Source organism: Falco peregrinus, chromosome 4 (genome assembly GCF_023634155.1).
Source record: "Falco peregrinus isolate bFalPer1 chromosome 4, bFalPer1.pri, whole genome shotgun sequence".
NCBI lineage: Eukaryota > Metazoa > Chordata > Aves > Falconiformes > Falconidae > Falco > Falco peregrinus.
In genome coordinates, this window is record NC_073724.1 from 63,698,655 (window position 1) to 63,714,997 (window position 16,343).

At 38.0% G+C, this 16,343-nt stretch overlaps 1 protein-coding gene across 3 annotated transcripts in view; it reads left to right on the forward strand.

Annotated features, from left to right (window-relative positions):
- The window catches only part of NALCN (sodium leak channel, non-selective), a 250,021-nt gene that overhangs the window by 43,508 nt on the left and 190,170 nt on the right, over positions 1 to 16,343 (forward strand). For all 3 annotated transcript variants that reach the window (XM_055802381.1, XM_055802380.1, XM_055802382.1), the window contains exon 7: positions 11,662 to 11,816. In XM_055802381.1, the coding sequence (XP_055658356.1) occupies positions 11,662 to 11,816 (155 nt within the window). The remainder of the gene's footprint in view (positions 1 to 11,661; positions 11,817 to 16,343) is intronic.

Genomic DNA, 16,343 nt, shown 5'->3' on the forward strand with positions numbered 1-16,343 from the left:
ATGCTGTCAGTGAAGCCCTTTCACCAGATAAAATAGCGATCAAGTTGCTTTCTCTTAGGTACAATGATGCAACAGCCAGTTCCACCAAATGGAACTGGCCAGTCAAACGGCCAGTCATCAGATGCTAAATAGTTTCCATTCGGAGCTAGCTGGATGATGTTGAAATTTTTTTCTTAGGTGTTCAGTGATAGCAGCCCCTTTCTTTTGCTATGCTAAGAGCTGCATCTCCTGCCACTTCAGGTGTTAGATTAGTGACTGGCCTGTATCAATGCATTTGGTGATGGTATCTTGTGTATGGTCTCTGCAACACAAGCTTTAGGAAGGAATTTGTTTTGCATATAGTTCAGATTTGGATTCAGGGCAGTATTTTTATGATACTGAGGATTACCCTGTCTGGTGCCTAAACAGAAAGTTTGTTCAGATAAAACTGTGTGTTGTGGCGGTCCCATAGGGAGAGCCTTGAAAACCTCCCCTGCTCACTGATAGCTAACTCTGCTGTTGTGGGTGATGGGTCCAAAAGTGCTTGTGAGCTATGATGGAAGTGATTCCCAGCTGAACTTCAGGCTTATGATTTTCAATTCCTACAATCCAGTTTAGTGACTTTGTGTTTTTCCTATAGTTGGTAGACAACTACTTAGGAATTTTTCTATATTTATTCCAGGTAAGTCTGATATGCAAACATTTTTTTTTTTTAAGTGATCCTGAACATACTTTAAAATCAAAATGGATGCAGTTTTCAGATTAGTTTTTTTCATATATTTCATTTCATGTCCTTGCAATTTAAAAGACAACTGAGGCATTTTTCAGTTTCTTTTAAATTCTCTAAGGAAATACTTTATTGGATTGTAATAGGTACTATAGGTGTGAGATCACTTAATGTGTAAATAAGTCTAATTTGATACACTTCAGTGAAATGCAGATTTGGGCAAGCTAGCTAGATTTGTTTTTAACTCTTACCGTTTATTTCCCATGTATTAGCACTTACAGTGACAGCCTTCTCCATTGTGCAAATGCCATTAATTCATGTTGGTTTGATTCCTGTGAAACAAGTCTTGAATTATCATACATATGCAATTGCTATTTGAATTCAGCTCCTTCATGACTGATTGTAGCAGTCACAAAACTGGACTGTCATAGAGTTGTTATGCCATGTGGTATTTGACAAAATCTCAAACTAGTACTGATCATGTGCACTACTTTAAGAACAAATCGATACTGGAACTTCTGAAAATTTTCTTCTTGGAGCTTTGCTTTCTAGTGCCTCGATGTACATTCCAGCACTGTCCATAGGAAGGATTTCTTCTTTTACTCATTTTTCTGTAGTTAACTTCTGTGGCTTTGTTACTCTGCAGGGTAATGACAGAGTGATTTGATTTTAATTTCCTCTAATGCCAGTAACTAGTGATCAAACCCACAGATTGTCAAAACTGTTAAGTAGCTGCAAGCATCCTGTTTTCATTTGGACATTGACAGCATTGGCTTTGTGCGACATAAGCGATCAGCCATGAGTACAGAGTCATCTGGTTTTGATGTTAGCATCTGTGTTCCCAACCTAAATTCCTTGAATTCCCTCTATGGCTAGCAGAGAGAGAAAGGTGCTTCAGGAGTGGCTGAACCCGCCAAACTCCAGACCTCTGGAGATGTATTTCTCTTTGCTTTCATTGCCTAAAATGAGGTGGATAGGTCAGGACACCAGAGCTGCAGCCTTTTATTGTGCAGCACCTTCAAGTGATTCAGCTAAGAGATGCTGGGTCTTTGAATTTTTGCATCCCCAAGTGTGAAATAAGGTTGGTGATTTAATTGAATCTCTTCAAAATTCCTGTGCAGGGAGTAGGAATAGATGGTACGTCAAAGGCACATTTTGTAGACCATAACTTAGGTCATGTATGGAATGAAGAAGAGCTACAATCAAAATCAAATCAAACTTGATGTAGTATTACTGCCTTATGTAATAGGCAGTCTGATTTAATCATGCCTTATTACTAAGTACCAGTGGGAGGAGAGAGAGACTAAGACCAGTACTTGATTTATTTGTTGAGTAAACATGTAAATAATTTTCTTCTTGAAAACCTGACCAAAAACGTAAGAGTCTCCAAGTTCTGCTCACAAAGGCTCAATGTTAGACACTAGAGGACTGTGAAAACTGTCAAAACCCCCAATACTAAAACCTGAAACTGAACATATAAATAATGACTAAAAGATCTGAACTGAATAGTAAGATACAAAAACCTATGTTCCTTGATGCAAGTATATTGAAAGACAATATATTAGCAGTAGTAAATTTTTACAGTATCTATATATTGAATTTGAAGTCAGAAGAAAAAATTGGATCATCTAGTCAGACTTCGTATTGTTTCCCCTCTATGAAACCTTATAGCTTGCATTTGACTCCAGATTAGTTGGCAGAAGACCAATTCATAAGCAAGGGAACTTTTTGTTTATACCAAAAATTATTTCAGTGGTAAAAAATAATGTTCCTAATTCATTATCTTAATTTGTCTGGCTTCAACTGTTAGCTTTCTATTCTTGTTATACTTTTTAATGCTACATTACACAGAACCTTAATTCTTGGTATTTTCTCTGTGTGAATCCACTTACACACAGCAATTGAGGCACCTTTCTTTTTAATAAACTAATATTATTTAGCTCTTTAAGTCTCTTACTGCAAAGCGTGTTCTCCAGTGTTCTCATTTTCATGTTTTTGTATGATTTCCTCAATTTTTCAAATACTTAAAAAAGTACAAGCAAAATCCCTATATGTAATATTAATCATAATTTGCATGAGTGTCATACAGAGAGGGACATTAATTTATTATTGTTCTGCTTGTACAGTCTGGGAAAGCACTGGCTCTTTCTTCCCAGTTATTGGGACAAATATGGGAGGATGCCCTATTCTATCCTCGCATTTCAAACTGTCACGTAACTTCTGTATGCAATAATACAGTATTTCCATTATCCCTTTTATTCCATAGGCCATAGGGTTTGCCTTCAGTGATCCTAACTCTATAACTGCATTTGGCTGTATTAAAGCACATTTTGTTTTATTGTATCCAGGCAACCAAATGATCCTGATAACTTGTCAGACTGCCCTGTCCTCACTATTACTTACGATTCTATCCTTACTCTTGATTTTATACCTGTTTCTCCCTCATTGATTACAGTAGATCATGATAATGGTTTCCCTGGCAAGTATTTTACTGACATGTCAGTTAATCAGTTTTCAGCCCATTTAGCATGTGCTTTGTTGATGTTATGTATTGCCAACTTTTTAATCGGTCATATGTTATTGAATGAATTGCTTTACAAAGTTTAAACTAGGCAGTTTTATTGGACAGATCTCTAACCTTACTAAAATCATGTTGGTATGATGAGAATTATTTTCGCTAAATCCGTACTCCCTGCCTTTAACGACATTCATGCTTTCACTCTTTAGCAATCAGATTTTGTATCAGCTCACTCTTTCTTTTGTCTTGGTTGATGTCAGGCAAACCAGTTGTGCTGATTGTTCTTTAAAAATTAATGGCACATTAGCATTCTTCTGGAACTTCTCTGCTATTTCAAGATTTATTAAAAATCAATAGAAGAGATGAGAGATGCCCTCAGTTATTTTGGCCTGTTGATTTGAATATAATTATCCCTAGCAGATGCTATTTGATATTCTCTTCAGTTACTAATTCTTGGGTAGTGAAATCTGTGTTTGCCAAGTTAAAATGTAAAATATGGGATGTTGCCAAACATTAAGCTTTGTTTGTTGTGTTCCTAAAGTCATGAGTCCTTTAAGCATGCCCTATCTTATCTTTTAACGTGATAAAAATAATAAATAGATATTAGAGACAATCTGTTACTGGAAAGGTTTGAAAGCTTTATAGTTATAATTACAGATGTAATTATGAGAAACATTAAATATGGATGAAGTTTTCACACTGACAGTTTGAAAGATAAAACAGATCTTTTTTCTAGATTAAAACCAGGAAACTGATTCTGTAAGTGTGGTACATAATAACTTTAGACCTAAGTTTGTCTAAAAGTAAAACATTACATTTAAAAATGACCTTTGGGAATGCCAAGATCATAAAATATCAAAGGAAGACTTATTCCTAGAAATATTTGTAATTCTTAAGCCACAGTCATACTCTCTGAAATTTGACTATCACCAGTGATTTTGGATGATACTGTTACTAGATTATCTGCAACCTGTAATGACTCTGGCAGCAGCATTGTCCTAAGTTGCAATCTCATTCTGTACAAATTAAAAGACAGATCAATGGAAATAATACCTGGACTTGCACAAAGCATGTGACATTGTGCCGCATGACACCTTGACTCTAAATTGGAGAGACATGGGTTTCATGGATGGACCACCCAGTGGATATGGAATCAGCTGGATGGTCACACTCAAAAGAGTTGCAGTCAATGGCTCGTTATCCAAGTGGAGACCAGTGACGAGCGGCATTCCTCAGGGTCAGTATTGGGAACAGTACTCTTTAACATCTTTGTCAGTGACATGGACAGTGGGATTGAGTGCACAGTCAGCAAGTTTGCTGACAACACCAAGCTCTGTGGTACAGTCAATACCCTGGAGGGAAGGGACACCATCCAGAGGGGCCTTGACAGGCTTGAGAGGTGGGCCCATGCAAACCTCATAAAGTTCAACAAGGCCAAGTGCAAGGCCCTGAACATGGGTTGGGGCAATCCCAAGCACAAACACAGGCTGGACAGAGAATGGATTGAGAGCAGCCTTGAGGAGAAAGCCCTGGAAGTGCTGCTTGAGGAGAAGCTCAAGATGGCCCAGCAATGTGCACTTGCAGCCCAGAAAGCCAAGCGTGCCCTGGGCTGCATCAGAAGCACTGTGGCCAGCAGGTCAAGGAAGGTGATTCTCCCCCTCTGCTCCTGTGAGACCCCACCTGGAGCACTGCGTTCAGCTCTGGGGCCCCCAACAGAAGAGTGACGTGGACCTGTTGGAGTGAGTCCGGAGGAGGCCCATGAAGATGATCAGAGGGCTGGAGCACGTCTCCTATGAAGACAGGCTGAGAGAGCTGGGGTTTTTCAGCCTGGAGAAGAGAAGGCTCCAGAGAGACCTTATAGCACCTTCCAGTACCTAAAGGGGGCCTACCAAAAATCTGGGGAGGGACTTTTCAGAAGGACATGTAGTGGTAGGACAAGGGGTAATGGCTTTAAACTGAAAGAGGGTGGGTTTAGATTAGATACTAGAAAGAAATTCTTCACTGTGAGGGTGGTGAGGCACTGGAACAGTTTGCCCAGAGAAGCTGTGGATGCCCCATCCCTGAAAGTGTTCAAGGCCAGGTTGGATGGGACTTTGAGCAACCTGGTCTAGTGGAAAGTGTCCCTGCCCATGGCGGGGTGTTGGAACTATGTGATATATAAGGTCCCTTCCAACCCCAAACCATCCTATGAATCTATTATGATTCTAACTCAGTTACAGTATGACTCTTTTTCACCAGAGTTAACAGATATATATGTGTCTGACCTCAGTGGCAGGCAAGTTAGATGACAGTCTGTACACTTAGAAAAAAATATACCCAATAATAATGATAAACTGCTACTGCAAGTTTTAGAAATACCAGTATTACTGATTTATATATTAATATCTCCCTTGTTAAGATGAGGTCATAATGTGGTAATAATTATGAAAATAATCAATAAAAAATTCATGATAGAAACAAAATCCTTATAATTATTATAACACAATATTATTATTCTAACAACTGTGCAGGAGCAGCTGTTGTTATTGTTAGGTCTTTCTGTAAAAATAGCAGTAGTATAAGGAAGTAGTCTAGGAACCGGCTGTTAATAGGAGTTGTGTTCAGAGCTTCCCACTGGAGAAAACAGACTTGATTGGATTGGCACAGTAAGAATTAAGATACAGATTTGGGAATAAAAGACTTTTAAAAGGACAAATGAAAGAAGATTTGCCCAGGTGCTTAGACTGCTTTCATGATTACCAAATGACAAATAAATGTTAACCCTTTTCCTGCCTTTTACTTTTTACGAGGAGTGAGATAAAAAGCAAGCACTTTTCCATCTAGGCTTCCTATCTTTTAAATTTCAAGAGTCTCTGAAGTCTTGGAATATGAAAAGAATATTTTTAACTACCTAATGATATTGGCAGCTGTATAGTTGTTCACATAAGCTATCTGAACTTTTAAGAGGACACATTCTAAACAGAAAAGTTATTTAAAACTTCCCTTCTGCACAATGTTACCAGTATAATGTCCTCACAGGAACATCTCAGATTTCCTGATTTTTATTGGTATATTACTTATGTGTATGTCAGGCATCTCTTTTTTTTTTTTCCTTTCTTTTTTTTTTCCTTTTAATTTCTGTAAATTTTCTTCAGGGAAAGTCTCTGGATTGGAAAATGAGGCTCTGTGCTCTAAAACTGTGCAGTGGTATAAGGGGAAAGCAAACTAAGGCTGATGACTTACTGACCATGGGAACTGTCATTTTTTTAACTTGAAGGGCCTAATGCAGTTATCCATGTGTAGGCATTTAGTGCTACTTAAAATAACTAATGTACCCAAGACACTCAGGCATGACACAGGGCTCTCAGGTGTGGCACAGGACCTACAGAGACCTCCGACCTCCTAGATCAGCATCTAAATGTTAAGAGGGTTAGCATCAGGCATCCCAAATGGCACTAGCAATCTGTGTGAGGAGAACCAAATTGAATTACAAGTCTTGGGTATTTGCATGGACTCAATTGCAGGAGGGAGCTTTAAATCTAGAGTGCGAAGTGTTTGTGACTAAATAGAGCTTATTCTGCATTTGATATGAAAATCTGTTCTTTTTTATGTTTAAGTGTATTAGTAAGAAATTAGCAAGAAAGTAGTTAGTATTTGCTACTCTAGAAATTGGTATTTGCTATACAAGATGTGTTACCTGAGAGGTTCCATTATCATTTATCTGCCAGTCTCTACGTATTGTGTACTTACATTTTGGAACTTCAAAGAAAGCTCCAAAAACATTGTTAAAATCAGGATGCTCATAACACAGCTGACCTTGTTTTCCCACTGTGAATTCAGCTTGTAAATTGCATCTCATTTCATAAAATACAGTTATAATATAGAATTGAAAGCTTAAAAAAATGTTCATGGGCTATAGTAATTGTCTGGAATGGTGCAGTAAAAGTGTTTCAGAGAAGCAGATCAGCCTGGTTTTCAGAATAAATTCAAATGAATTAGTTATCATTCACCTACAATGTAAGAAAGGAGCATTAATAATACTCATGAGGTAACTTGTCTAAAGTCCATGTAGAACCACAGTATTGACTTCATCAGAAGATGTTTACTGAGTAATCCTGGCCAAGAATCAATTTAATTTGAGCTTCAGGAACTTCTCTGCAGCATGGAGCTCTGTGCTGTCCCCTGGATTTATTTTAGATTAATTGCTAAATTCTAACTCGGTGGGTGCTTTTGGCTGTGTTCTGGCAATATGGCAAATCAGAAGCATCTTTTAGAAAAATGTATAGGTATGGATTGCATGCTGAGAGTTGGACATCTAAATTCATCTAGCAGAAGAGGAAACTAGAAAAACTTGATATCTTAAAGAGAAATCTATCTCTTACCAATCATCTGATCCAAGCCTATTTCTATATTAGTACTTTCTATACAACGGTGTCCATTTTGCATTTAGGTTCTATCACTTCCTGAATTCATTACCTGACATTAAATCACAGTGACTGGGAGTAACCTTTAAGCTCTTCAGAACTACATAATCTTTCTCTGTTCTCAAAGGCTTTTGTCATCCTTCAGCATATGCTTTGTGTGATTTTGATGAAGCAGGATTCACACAGTCCCCCTGGTCACTGATGAAAATGGATAGCACAGAACCCAGTGCCAGTTTCTTTGAGATCCCGGTTAATGCTCCCTGTTTGGAGGCTGTACAGTGGCTACTTGCTTCATGATCCACCAGCCATATTTTATGTGTGCTGTGGTATTTTTACCAATTCAGTAGTTCTTAAGTCAGGAGCTCTGCAGTGCCTGGTTTTAGTGCAGAGACAGACGTAGGATTCCTTTCAACTAATACAGGAACTCCTTCAGCTCCAGCTAATTAATTTTTAGTTACTGATTTCTTTACCTAATTGACAATTTGGAATATTTTTTTAATACCTTATCAATAGATATCCTTCTTATTTTTTCTGTAATCTTCTGGATCTGGAAACTACATGAATAGATTGGTAATTTTGAATAGCTTTCTGGTGATATCTTAGAAAATTAATAGAATATCAGAATTAAAAAAAAAAACAACATTTTTTCTCAGTTTCTATTTTCAGCAGAGAAAGTCAAGCTAATAGAAAAGAGGAAGATAGAAGCTACCTTGGGTAATTTGTCTATTAAGTTGTCAAAACCTCTCATAGAATAATGGTACTAATAAAGAGATGATGCTCAAGGAGGGATTGTGCTCACATGAGCACATAGTGGTTGAAAGACCAGTTTTGCTACAGATACCGTGGAAAACAGGCATGTGTACTGCCAAGGCACATAAATTCAGGTTCTTCCTATGGTGTACATTTATGTATGTATGTAGTCAGAAAGTTAAAAACATGTCAGAGTAACACTACTGCAACAATCTTAGTCTTTTGCAACAGTCTTACTGTTGAAGGATTCTTACCAAGCAATGTGGAGTCAATTATCTCTTTCTGCATCCGTTGCATTCCTGTGCAGAACTAATTTCTCAGCTCACCTGTTGGGTTGATGCTGTACTCCATACACATTGAATCTCTGCATAGTAATACTCAGTTGGTCTATTGGGATGAATTATTTCTTTGGTCATGTTGAAAGAATTTGTAATTTTATCAAGGCATCCCATTCAGCAAGATATTTAAGCACATCTAATCAAACTTTTGAGATGCTTAAAACTAGTTATGTGCTGAATCAGTATCTCAGTGCTTAGTTGATGTTGAGTATGGCCTATGAAAGAATAAAAATATTTAAAACCTCTTATATTGAAAACATCTGATAATATTCTAGCCACATCTAGACTAGATACCTACTGTTGTTTAGTCCATGTAGACTAGTCTATGCTTATTTATTGTCCTGAGGCAGAACACAAATTGCCTAGTTACATTAGTCCAGAAAAGGCCTGTATCTCTATGGGTACAGTTACTGTAAGCACAGATTCTTCCTTTTTAGCCTCAATTATACTTAGTACATGGAGGCAGCTTTAATTCTTCAGGAGTATGTTTGATGTGATATAAAAATGACCTACGTTTAAATGAAGCACTTATTCTAAGTGCTTTGCATTGTAGCGATTGAGCCAGCAATACTTTTAATAATATAACGTCACACAGCTAGTCTCTTAGATCTGAGGGTTTTTATAATGCAAACCATAATGCAAAATTCATTAGCTACCAGTAGCCGGGGTTCTGAATCTGCTTGAGCCAATGAATTAATTTTCATTTCTGCAAATATTCATAAAATGTTGTCTTATGATAATCCTATATATTAGAATGGCATTTAGATGGCAGTATCATAAATCTAATGTACTTAAAGCATACAACCAGGTATGAATTAGGATACTCTAGTATAAAAGAATTAAGGTGCCCAGATTAATTTTTAAATCTTTGAGTGACATGTGCTGAGCATGCTGACAAGAAGTGAAATGAGTACAGGTATGCTTGTCTATCTGTCTGTCTTTCTAGTTATGCATGTAGCTAAATTTCAGGATGTTCTCTAAAACTTCAGCTGGAACTGTACATGTCTGTGTGTGCATCCATGGAGAAATGTATGGCTCTTGGTTATCATGAAGAAATGACTACAGGATGGGTGCAACTACAGTTATTTCTCTGCATTTATAATTGCCTAGGAAAAATTTTGTAGGAAGCATTAGTTTCACACTGACAGATTTAGACTAATCTATTGCTATCGCATGGAGTGCATAAAAGCAAGAAAAATAATTAAAGCTTCTGTTCACCCAATTTAGTTGTCAAAATGCATCTGTGAGTTAGATTAAAAGAAGAGGACTTTCAGATGAAAAATAGGATATGAACGATACTAAAGGGCAGACTGAAATGTTTTACCTTTTCTGTAGACAAGCAAGGTTAATTAAATTGATGAATTTTAAGACACTGGTCTGAAGCCTCAGGATAATAGGGTGACTACTACAAGATCATCTTTGTAACTTTCAGAAATTCATTTTAGGTGTTTCTATATCAAAAGTCTGTGCTGTGAAAAAATCAGCCTGAGCATGAATGGAAAATGCTATTGACTGTTTTTTTCTCAGACCAGAACTCACCGTGATTAGCTTTTCAAGTCAGATTTGAAATTGCCCTAGGACTGAACCAAAAATCAGGATTTTCATTTGCTGGTTGAGAGAGTACAAGCAAGGGAAAAAATGGATGTTGCTTGTGCCTGTTCAGCGCAGTTGGAGCTATGCCATATTACATTTCTTCTCTTTGGTTTACCCAGCTGACTCCAATAGCACAAGCAGCATGACATTCTGCACTGTAATGCTGTGCTGTGTTGCTTTGTAGACCCAAACAGAGACCTGCTCAGGATGGAGGGGGCAGTTTGCTAAGTTTGCTTCTTAAAGTACGTCTGGGGAAATGAGGTGACCAGTGTCTGGTTTTGGCAAAGGACTATGTATTGTGATTATTAACTGGGTGCTGTAAATGCTTGCGGGGAGTCAACTGCCTGAGCTCCTTACCCAATTTTGGGAATACACGGATACCCATCTTTATGGATACGTGTCACAGACACAGATTTAACAGGATAGGGAGCTACAAACTTGCCCTCCCTCTCCTTTTAGCTGCTATGTTTCTTAGTGCTGGACCTACCTGTATTCCCATTGCAGTGCACCATGAGAGAGCCTCTAGCAGCTCAGTCCCAGGGGCCAGAGGAGCTGCGAAGACTAGTGATACTCAGCCTCTGTCAACAGTAAAAAACGGCCGACAGGCCAACACACTCTGTTGCAGTGCTGCCCCTTGCTTCATGACCTTTCTGTTTTCCCCAACATAAATCAGTTTGAACCAGTTCAAGCCAGTTCAGATTTTTTCACCTGTTCTACCAAATCATTACTGGACTGACCTAAATGTGAATTAAATCTGTTTCTATCCTAAATATTAATTGCACTGAACATGTAATGATTTAACTTCTTGCCTGAGACTGTGACTATCCATCTGTGGTGGAAACCTGGCCTGACCAAGATGCAAGAAGCTGAAAACATACTCAGGTGGCTGACAAGTCATCCACAGTGACCCTTTTAAAGAGTGTCAAAGCTAGCTCAGGTAATGTCTGTGGAAGTCAAAGTCACGGTATTGACTGCAATTGAACACACTCCTAGGATTTGCAAAGAAGCCTGAAGCAGTAAGTGTCCAAATTGCATTCAAGAGCAGTTGGAGTTGCTGAATGTTAACTCCTCTGTGTCTTGGAGTGTCTCCATTTTTGATGGGGTCTCTAGGCATTAGTATGAAACTTCTGCTGTTCGTATATGTACTATCATTATATAAGGCTGAAGTCTCAGGAGACTGTCAGCTTGCCATTTACTGTAAGTGCCTAATTAATAAAAATAACATATATCAAAGAACATCAGATAGCAAAAACGAGAGCTGATGTACTTTTTACTTTAGTCCTCTCTCTTTCAAGTATTTTGTTTTGCTGTGGCCTGAGTTTATGTAACGTCTTAATTTTTTATTTTTCACAGAAATGTAACCTGGAATAATTTAGCTATCCCAGACACCCACTGTTCCAGAGAGCTGGAAGAAGGTTATCAGTGCCCACCTGGATTTAAATGCATGGACCTTGAAGATCTGGGACTAAGCAGGCAAGAGCTGGGCTACAGTGGCTTTAATGAGATAGGTCTGTCTTACTGGTAAAATCCATTTCAGTATCCATTTAAAACTGTTTATGAAATGAATAGAACAGATAGCTCATGTCTGTACTGACAAGATATCAAGTGCAATCAATATTCTGCTCAAGTAGACCACATGCCAGAAAGAGAAGCTGTGCAATTCACTTTTAAATGATGAAGTTATCTATTTTTACATTGCCTGGGATCCCAGGATTTAACCCCACCCGGAATTGCTTTGGTAATCATGTTGGTACTAAAGAGAAAGGGGAAGAGAAAATGAGATCATGCGTATGTGTGGCAAATCTTAATCCAAACTGTGTAAATCAGAACATCACCCAAAAGAACAGTTGGGAGTCAGGCAGATTTTGCAATGCAGGTACAGGTTGTGTTCTGTAAAAAACACTGCAGAGTAACCAGGAGAACACATTCTCCGCTAGCTGCAATGTGTTGTGGAATCCCCATGGGGAAACAAGTGTAGAACAGTAATTCAGGATAGGTGGGAAGAGCATGGACAACTGTGGCAAGGTTCATATACAAATGTAAAATATGCAATTACCCTGTCAGAAAATTGTGGTTATCTCACATTTATTTAACAAACAAAGATCCAATGGGAGCCTGCAGCTGTAAATTTTCATTTCAGCACAGGTAGGGAAGTCCCTTCAAATGATAAAGCATGCCTGCAGGCTATGTTCTTTCTGATGCATCTCTCTGACAAGCTTTTTTTTTTTCCTTCATTTTTCCTGACTTGAGCTCCAGACTATTATCCTGGCTGCAGCTGAACTTGAAGGTGATAAAAAGGTTTAATGACTAAATGACTGCAATCCAAAAAGATATTTTTTTTGAAAGTTGAAAGCCTTTGCAGCTGAAATCACATCAGTAGATTCTCAGGTTCCTGAATATACACAGCAAGACAGTTACAAGAAAGAGTCTCAGGGTCCTGTTACAACAGGTACTCCTTGATACCAAGTACTTTCTGAATAAAAACTGTCATTTGTGTCCTTCCTTTTTTCCTCATGAGAAAGGGAGAAAAAAATTGATTTCAGCCAAGCTCCATTTTGTTCCCTCTGGGATTCAGAGGCATACCAGTTGTAGCAGTACTGCTAGCTGAATAGCAGTACTGATAGCACCTACCTTTTATACAGATTTTCTATTCAGTACATCTCAAAGGATAAACCCTGTCTGATCTCTCAGACAACCGTTAGATTTTTAAGTCACTAGCATACTGCCATACCATTGACTGAGATCACACTAGAAGCTGGAAACATCCACACACAAGTTTTCTAGTTTGAGATGGTTTGGCAGGGAGCGTGGGATAGGTGTATCACCAGAAGAATTATGCCTCAGATTGAAATCACCTTCTTATCCTGACATGCAAAATTATTTGTGGCATTGAAGGCTGTTATTCTAGCTACGTACCTGGTTCCCTGGGAGTAGTTGCAATGCCTTAGGCAAGCTTAAGTGGGTAGATGACTTAAATAGGGTTCAGAGTGCTTAATGAATGAGGCCACTGTGTTTTTAATGGTGGGTGCAAGCTGGCAAAGACAGGTGAAATAGTTTGTCTAGGGCTGCCTGCAAAGCTGGTTGAAAAAAACAGGGATCAAACTCCAGTGTCTTGAGTTGCAGTCCTGTATTTCATCAATATTATTCTGAATGCTGCGTTTTAAAGATCAAAGACTGCTAATAGACTTGTTGCTGATATATTGCTTTTGTCTAGAAATAGGTAACCAGAATATAACACCTCTTGGTACAGCAGCCAGAAGTTAGGTTTAATATCAATTGAAAGCTGATTACTAATTTTTAAAATACTGGGTAAGACACAGCAGCTTCGCCACAAAATGTTGAATAAGTTTCCTCAAATTAGGAATGTTATAAACAGGGTTGTAACCAGCAAGTTTATCGATATTTTGTAAATCTCCATATTGTGATGCATCTTTGTATGAGGTTAAAAGGTATGTAATGCAGTAGCTCTTTTCTGTGTAATTATGCTATTTTATTGTATACATTCATTGATATTTTATTTGCAGATATTATGTAGCCTGCCCTGTTGGCTCCTGAAATCATTACAAAAATCACAAGAGTATAGCAGTTCAGCAGTTATTGTATAATTAGATTCACTTAATTTGTGGCATATAAGTACAAGCTATACATATGTGAATTTGATAATTTCTGTTATTTTGCTTTTCTTTAAAGAAAAAGGGAGGGTTTTTACAACTTTATTACTGGCTGAAGCCCAAGCTGTCCTAATCAAATAAAAGTTGATGATTTTTTTATACTGTGAGGACTATGCTGACTAGGTAGTTTCATATTTGGAAAATCCCTTAATTTTGCCCATACCCTGCTTACACTTTTATAAATGGCTTTGCCTTTAAAGGGATGAAAATTGGAAAGACGATAGTGTAAATTTTCCTACTTGACAATAAATTTATTTCTCAGGTTTTCTATTTTTAGTTTTGAGGTGTTCTGTTTATCTGTTTTATGTATGCTTTTGTGCAAGTATGTATGTATTGTTTAAGGAAGAACATAGTTATAAACTACTGATAAATATGGCTTGAAGTCATCTTGTCAAGATAATCTAGGCCATCCCCTTCCAGTGTGAAACACTTTACAGTCCTTCCAGGCAATCTGTTGCACTGCTTCATTGTCTGTACTCTTAGGAAGACTTTCCTGAAGTATAACGTGAATCTTTCTTTTTGACAACTTAAGATCATATTTTATCACCTTATTCACTACTGGCACAAAACTTTAAAAAGCTTTTCTGCATCTTTCAAGACTATCATGCCTTCTTTACCCTCTGTGGCCCTGCTGGGGCCAAATATTTCAGTGTTTTGCTATAGGACTTAGACTTTATACCTTAAATAATTCTTATTGTTCTTCTCTAGACCTTCTCCAGCTGATTCACCTCTATATTGAAGTGCAGTACTGGCAGAATAACACAGTAGAACCATTACTTTATGTGTTTTTAAGCTCTATTACACTTTCTACATCCCAGTGAGATGTTTTCCATTTTCAGAACAGCATGTTGTGGGTGATTCATGTGTTTTTCTGATTTCTTACAGCCCCTGTGTCCTTTTGTAAGATCTGCCATCACTGTTTCCCATCCTTTGTTTACTTGATATTTATTTTTAAATACAGACTCCTACATTTGTCTCTGTTGAATAGCATACTTTTTTTTTAAGACTTTCTTCAATTTGCAAAGATCTTCTGCAATTTTAATTCTTTCCTCCTGAATAATTTCAGTGCCTCTTAGCTTACTTTTATCTGAAATTTGATGAGTGTAACTTACTTTCTATAACCTGATCAGGAGTGGAAAAGTAAATAGAATCAGACCAAGATCAGACTCTGTTGGAACCTAGAGGTCTTCCTTTCTGATGATGTTTCATTAATAGCCGCTGTCCTGTTTTGTCTGGGATAGTTAATTTTCATCTTAGTAGCTGGTAAAATGCTGTGTTTTGGATATAGTACGAGAGTAATGTTGATGACACACTGAGTTCTTGCTAAGTAATATTTATACTAAGTCAAGGACATTTTAGCTTCACAGGCCCTGCCTGCAAGAAGACTGGAGGGTCACAAGAAACTGGGAGGGGACACAGCCAGGACAGCTGACCTGAATTAGCCAAAGGGATTTTCCATACCATAGAATATTGTGCTGAGTGTATAAACTGGGCGGAGTCAGCTGAGGGCTGTTTATCGCTGCTCAGGGACTGGCTAGGCACCAGTCAGCGGGTGGTGAGCAGTTGTGTTGTGCATCACTTTTTTTTTTTTCTTTTTGGGTTTTATTCCTCTCTCCCTCTCATTACAATTGTTGTTATTCTTATAATAATGTTTTATTTTATTTCAATTATTAAAGTGTTATTTCAACCCATGCATTTTACCTGGTTCCCAGTTATCCTCCCTATCCCACTGGGTGAGGTGGCTGGGTGTGAGCGAGCAGCTGCATGGTATTTAGTTTCTGGCTGGAGTTAAACCACAACAGCTGCCCACAAGCTCGTAACAAATGGGTTTGCACCCATCATAGAGTAGTTTTACCTAGCCTTGCTTCTGTATGTTGTCATAGTGAGACAAAGTTAAAAGCCTTTCAAAATCAAGTGCTTCTCCTCTCTTTACAAAACCTGCTCCCATTATGCATTTGTACAGCAGTGATACAATAAGGTTTGTGCCATAGGTTCTCCAGTGCCTGCACCCTTTCAATATGTTAATAATACTTACACCTGATGTTTATGAAGATAATTTTTTAAATATAGGCCACATCAGCATGTATCTACAGCTAACGTCTCTGTTCTTCAGTGTATATATTTCGAGATTGGTTGTAGAATGAATTTAACACCAGTTGGGTTTGCCAGCTTGCCTAGTGTAATCTCTTAATGAGAGTTCAGTTACTGAAAGCTGAGGCAGTTCTGTCTGGCTATACCTCTAGGAAAGTTATGAGCACCAGTCACAGAGGTGTATCTTAGTACTGCTTGTGAAACTGGAGAATTAATGAAACACTGAGTGGACAACCAATTAGCTAAGGGCTTAGTACCTCAAATCCCTTTTCT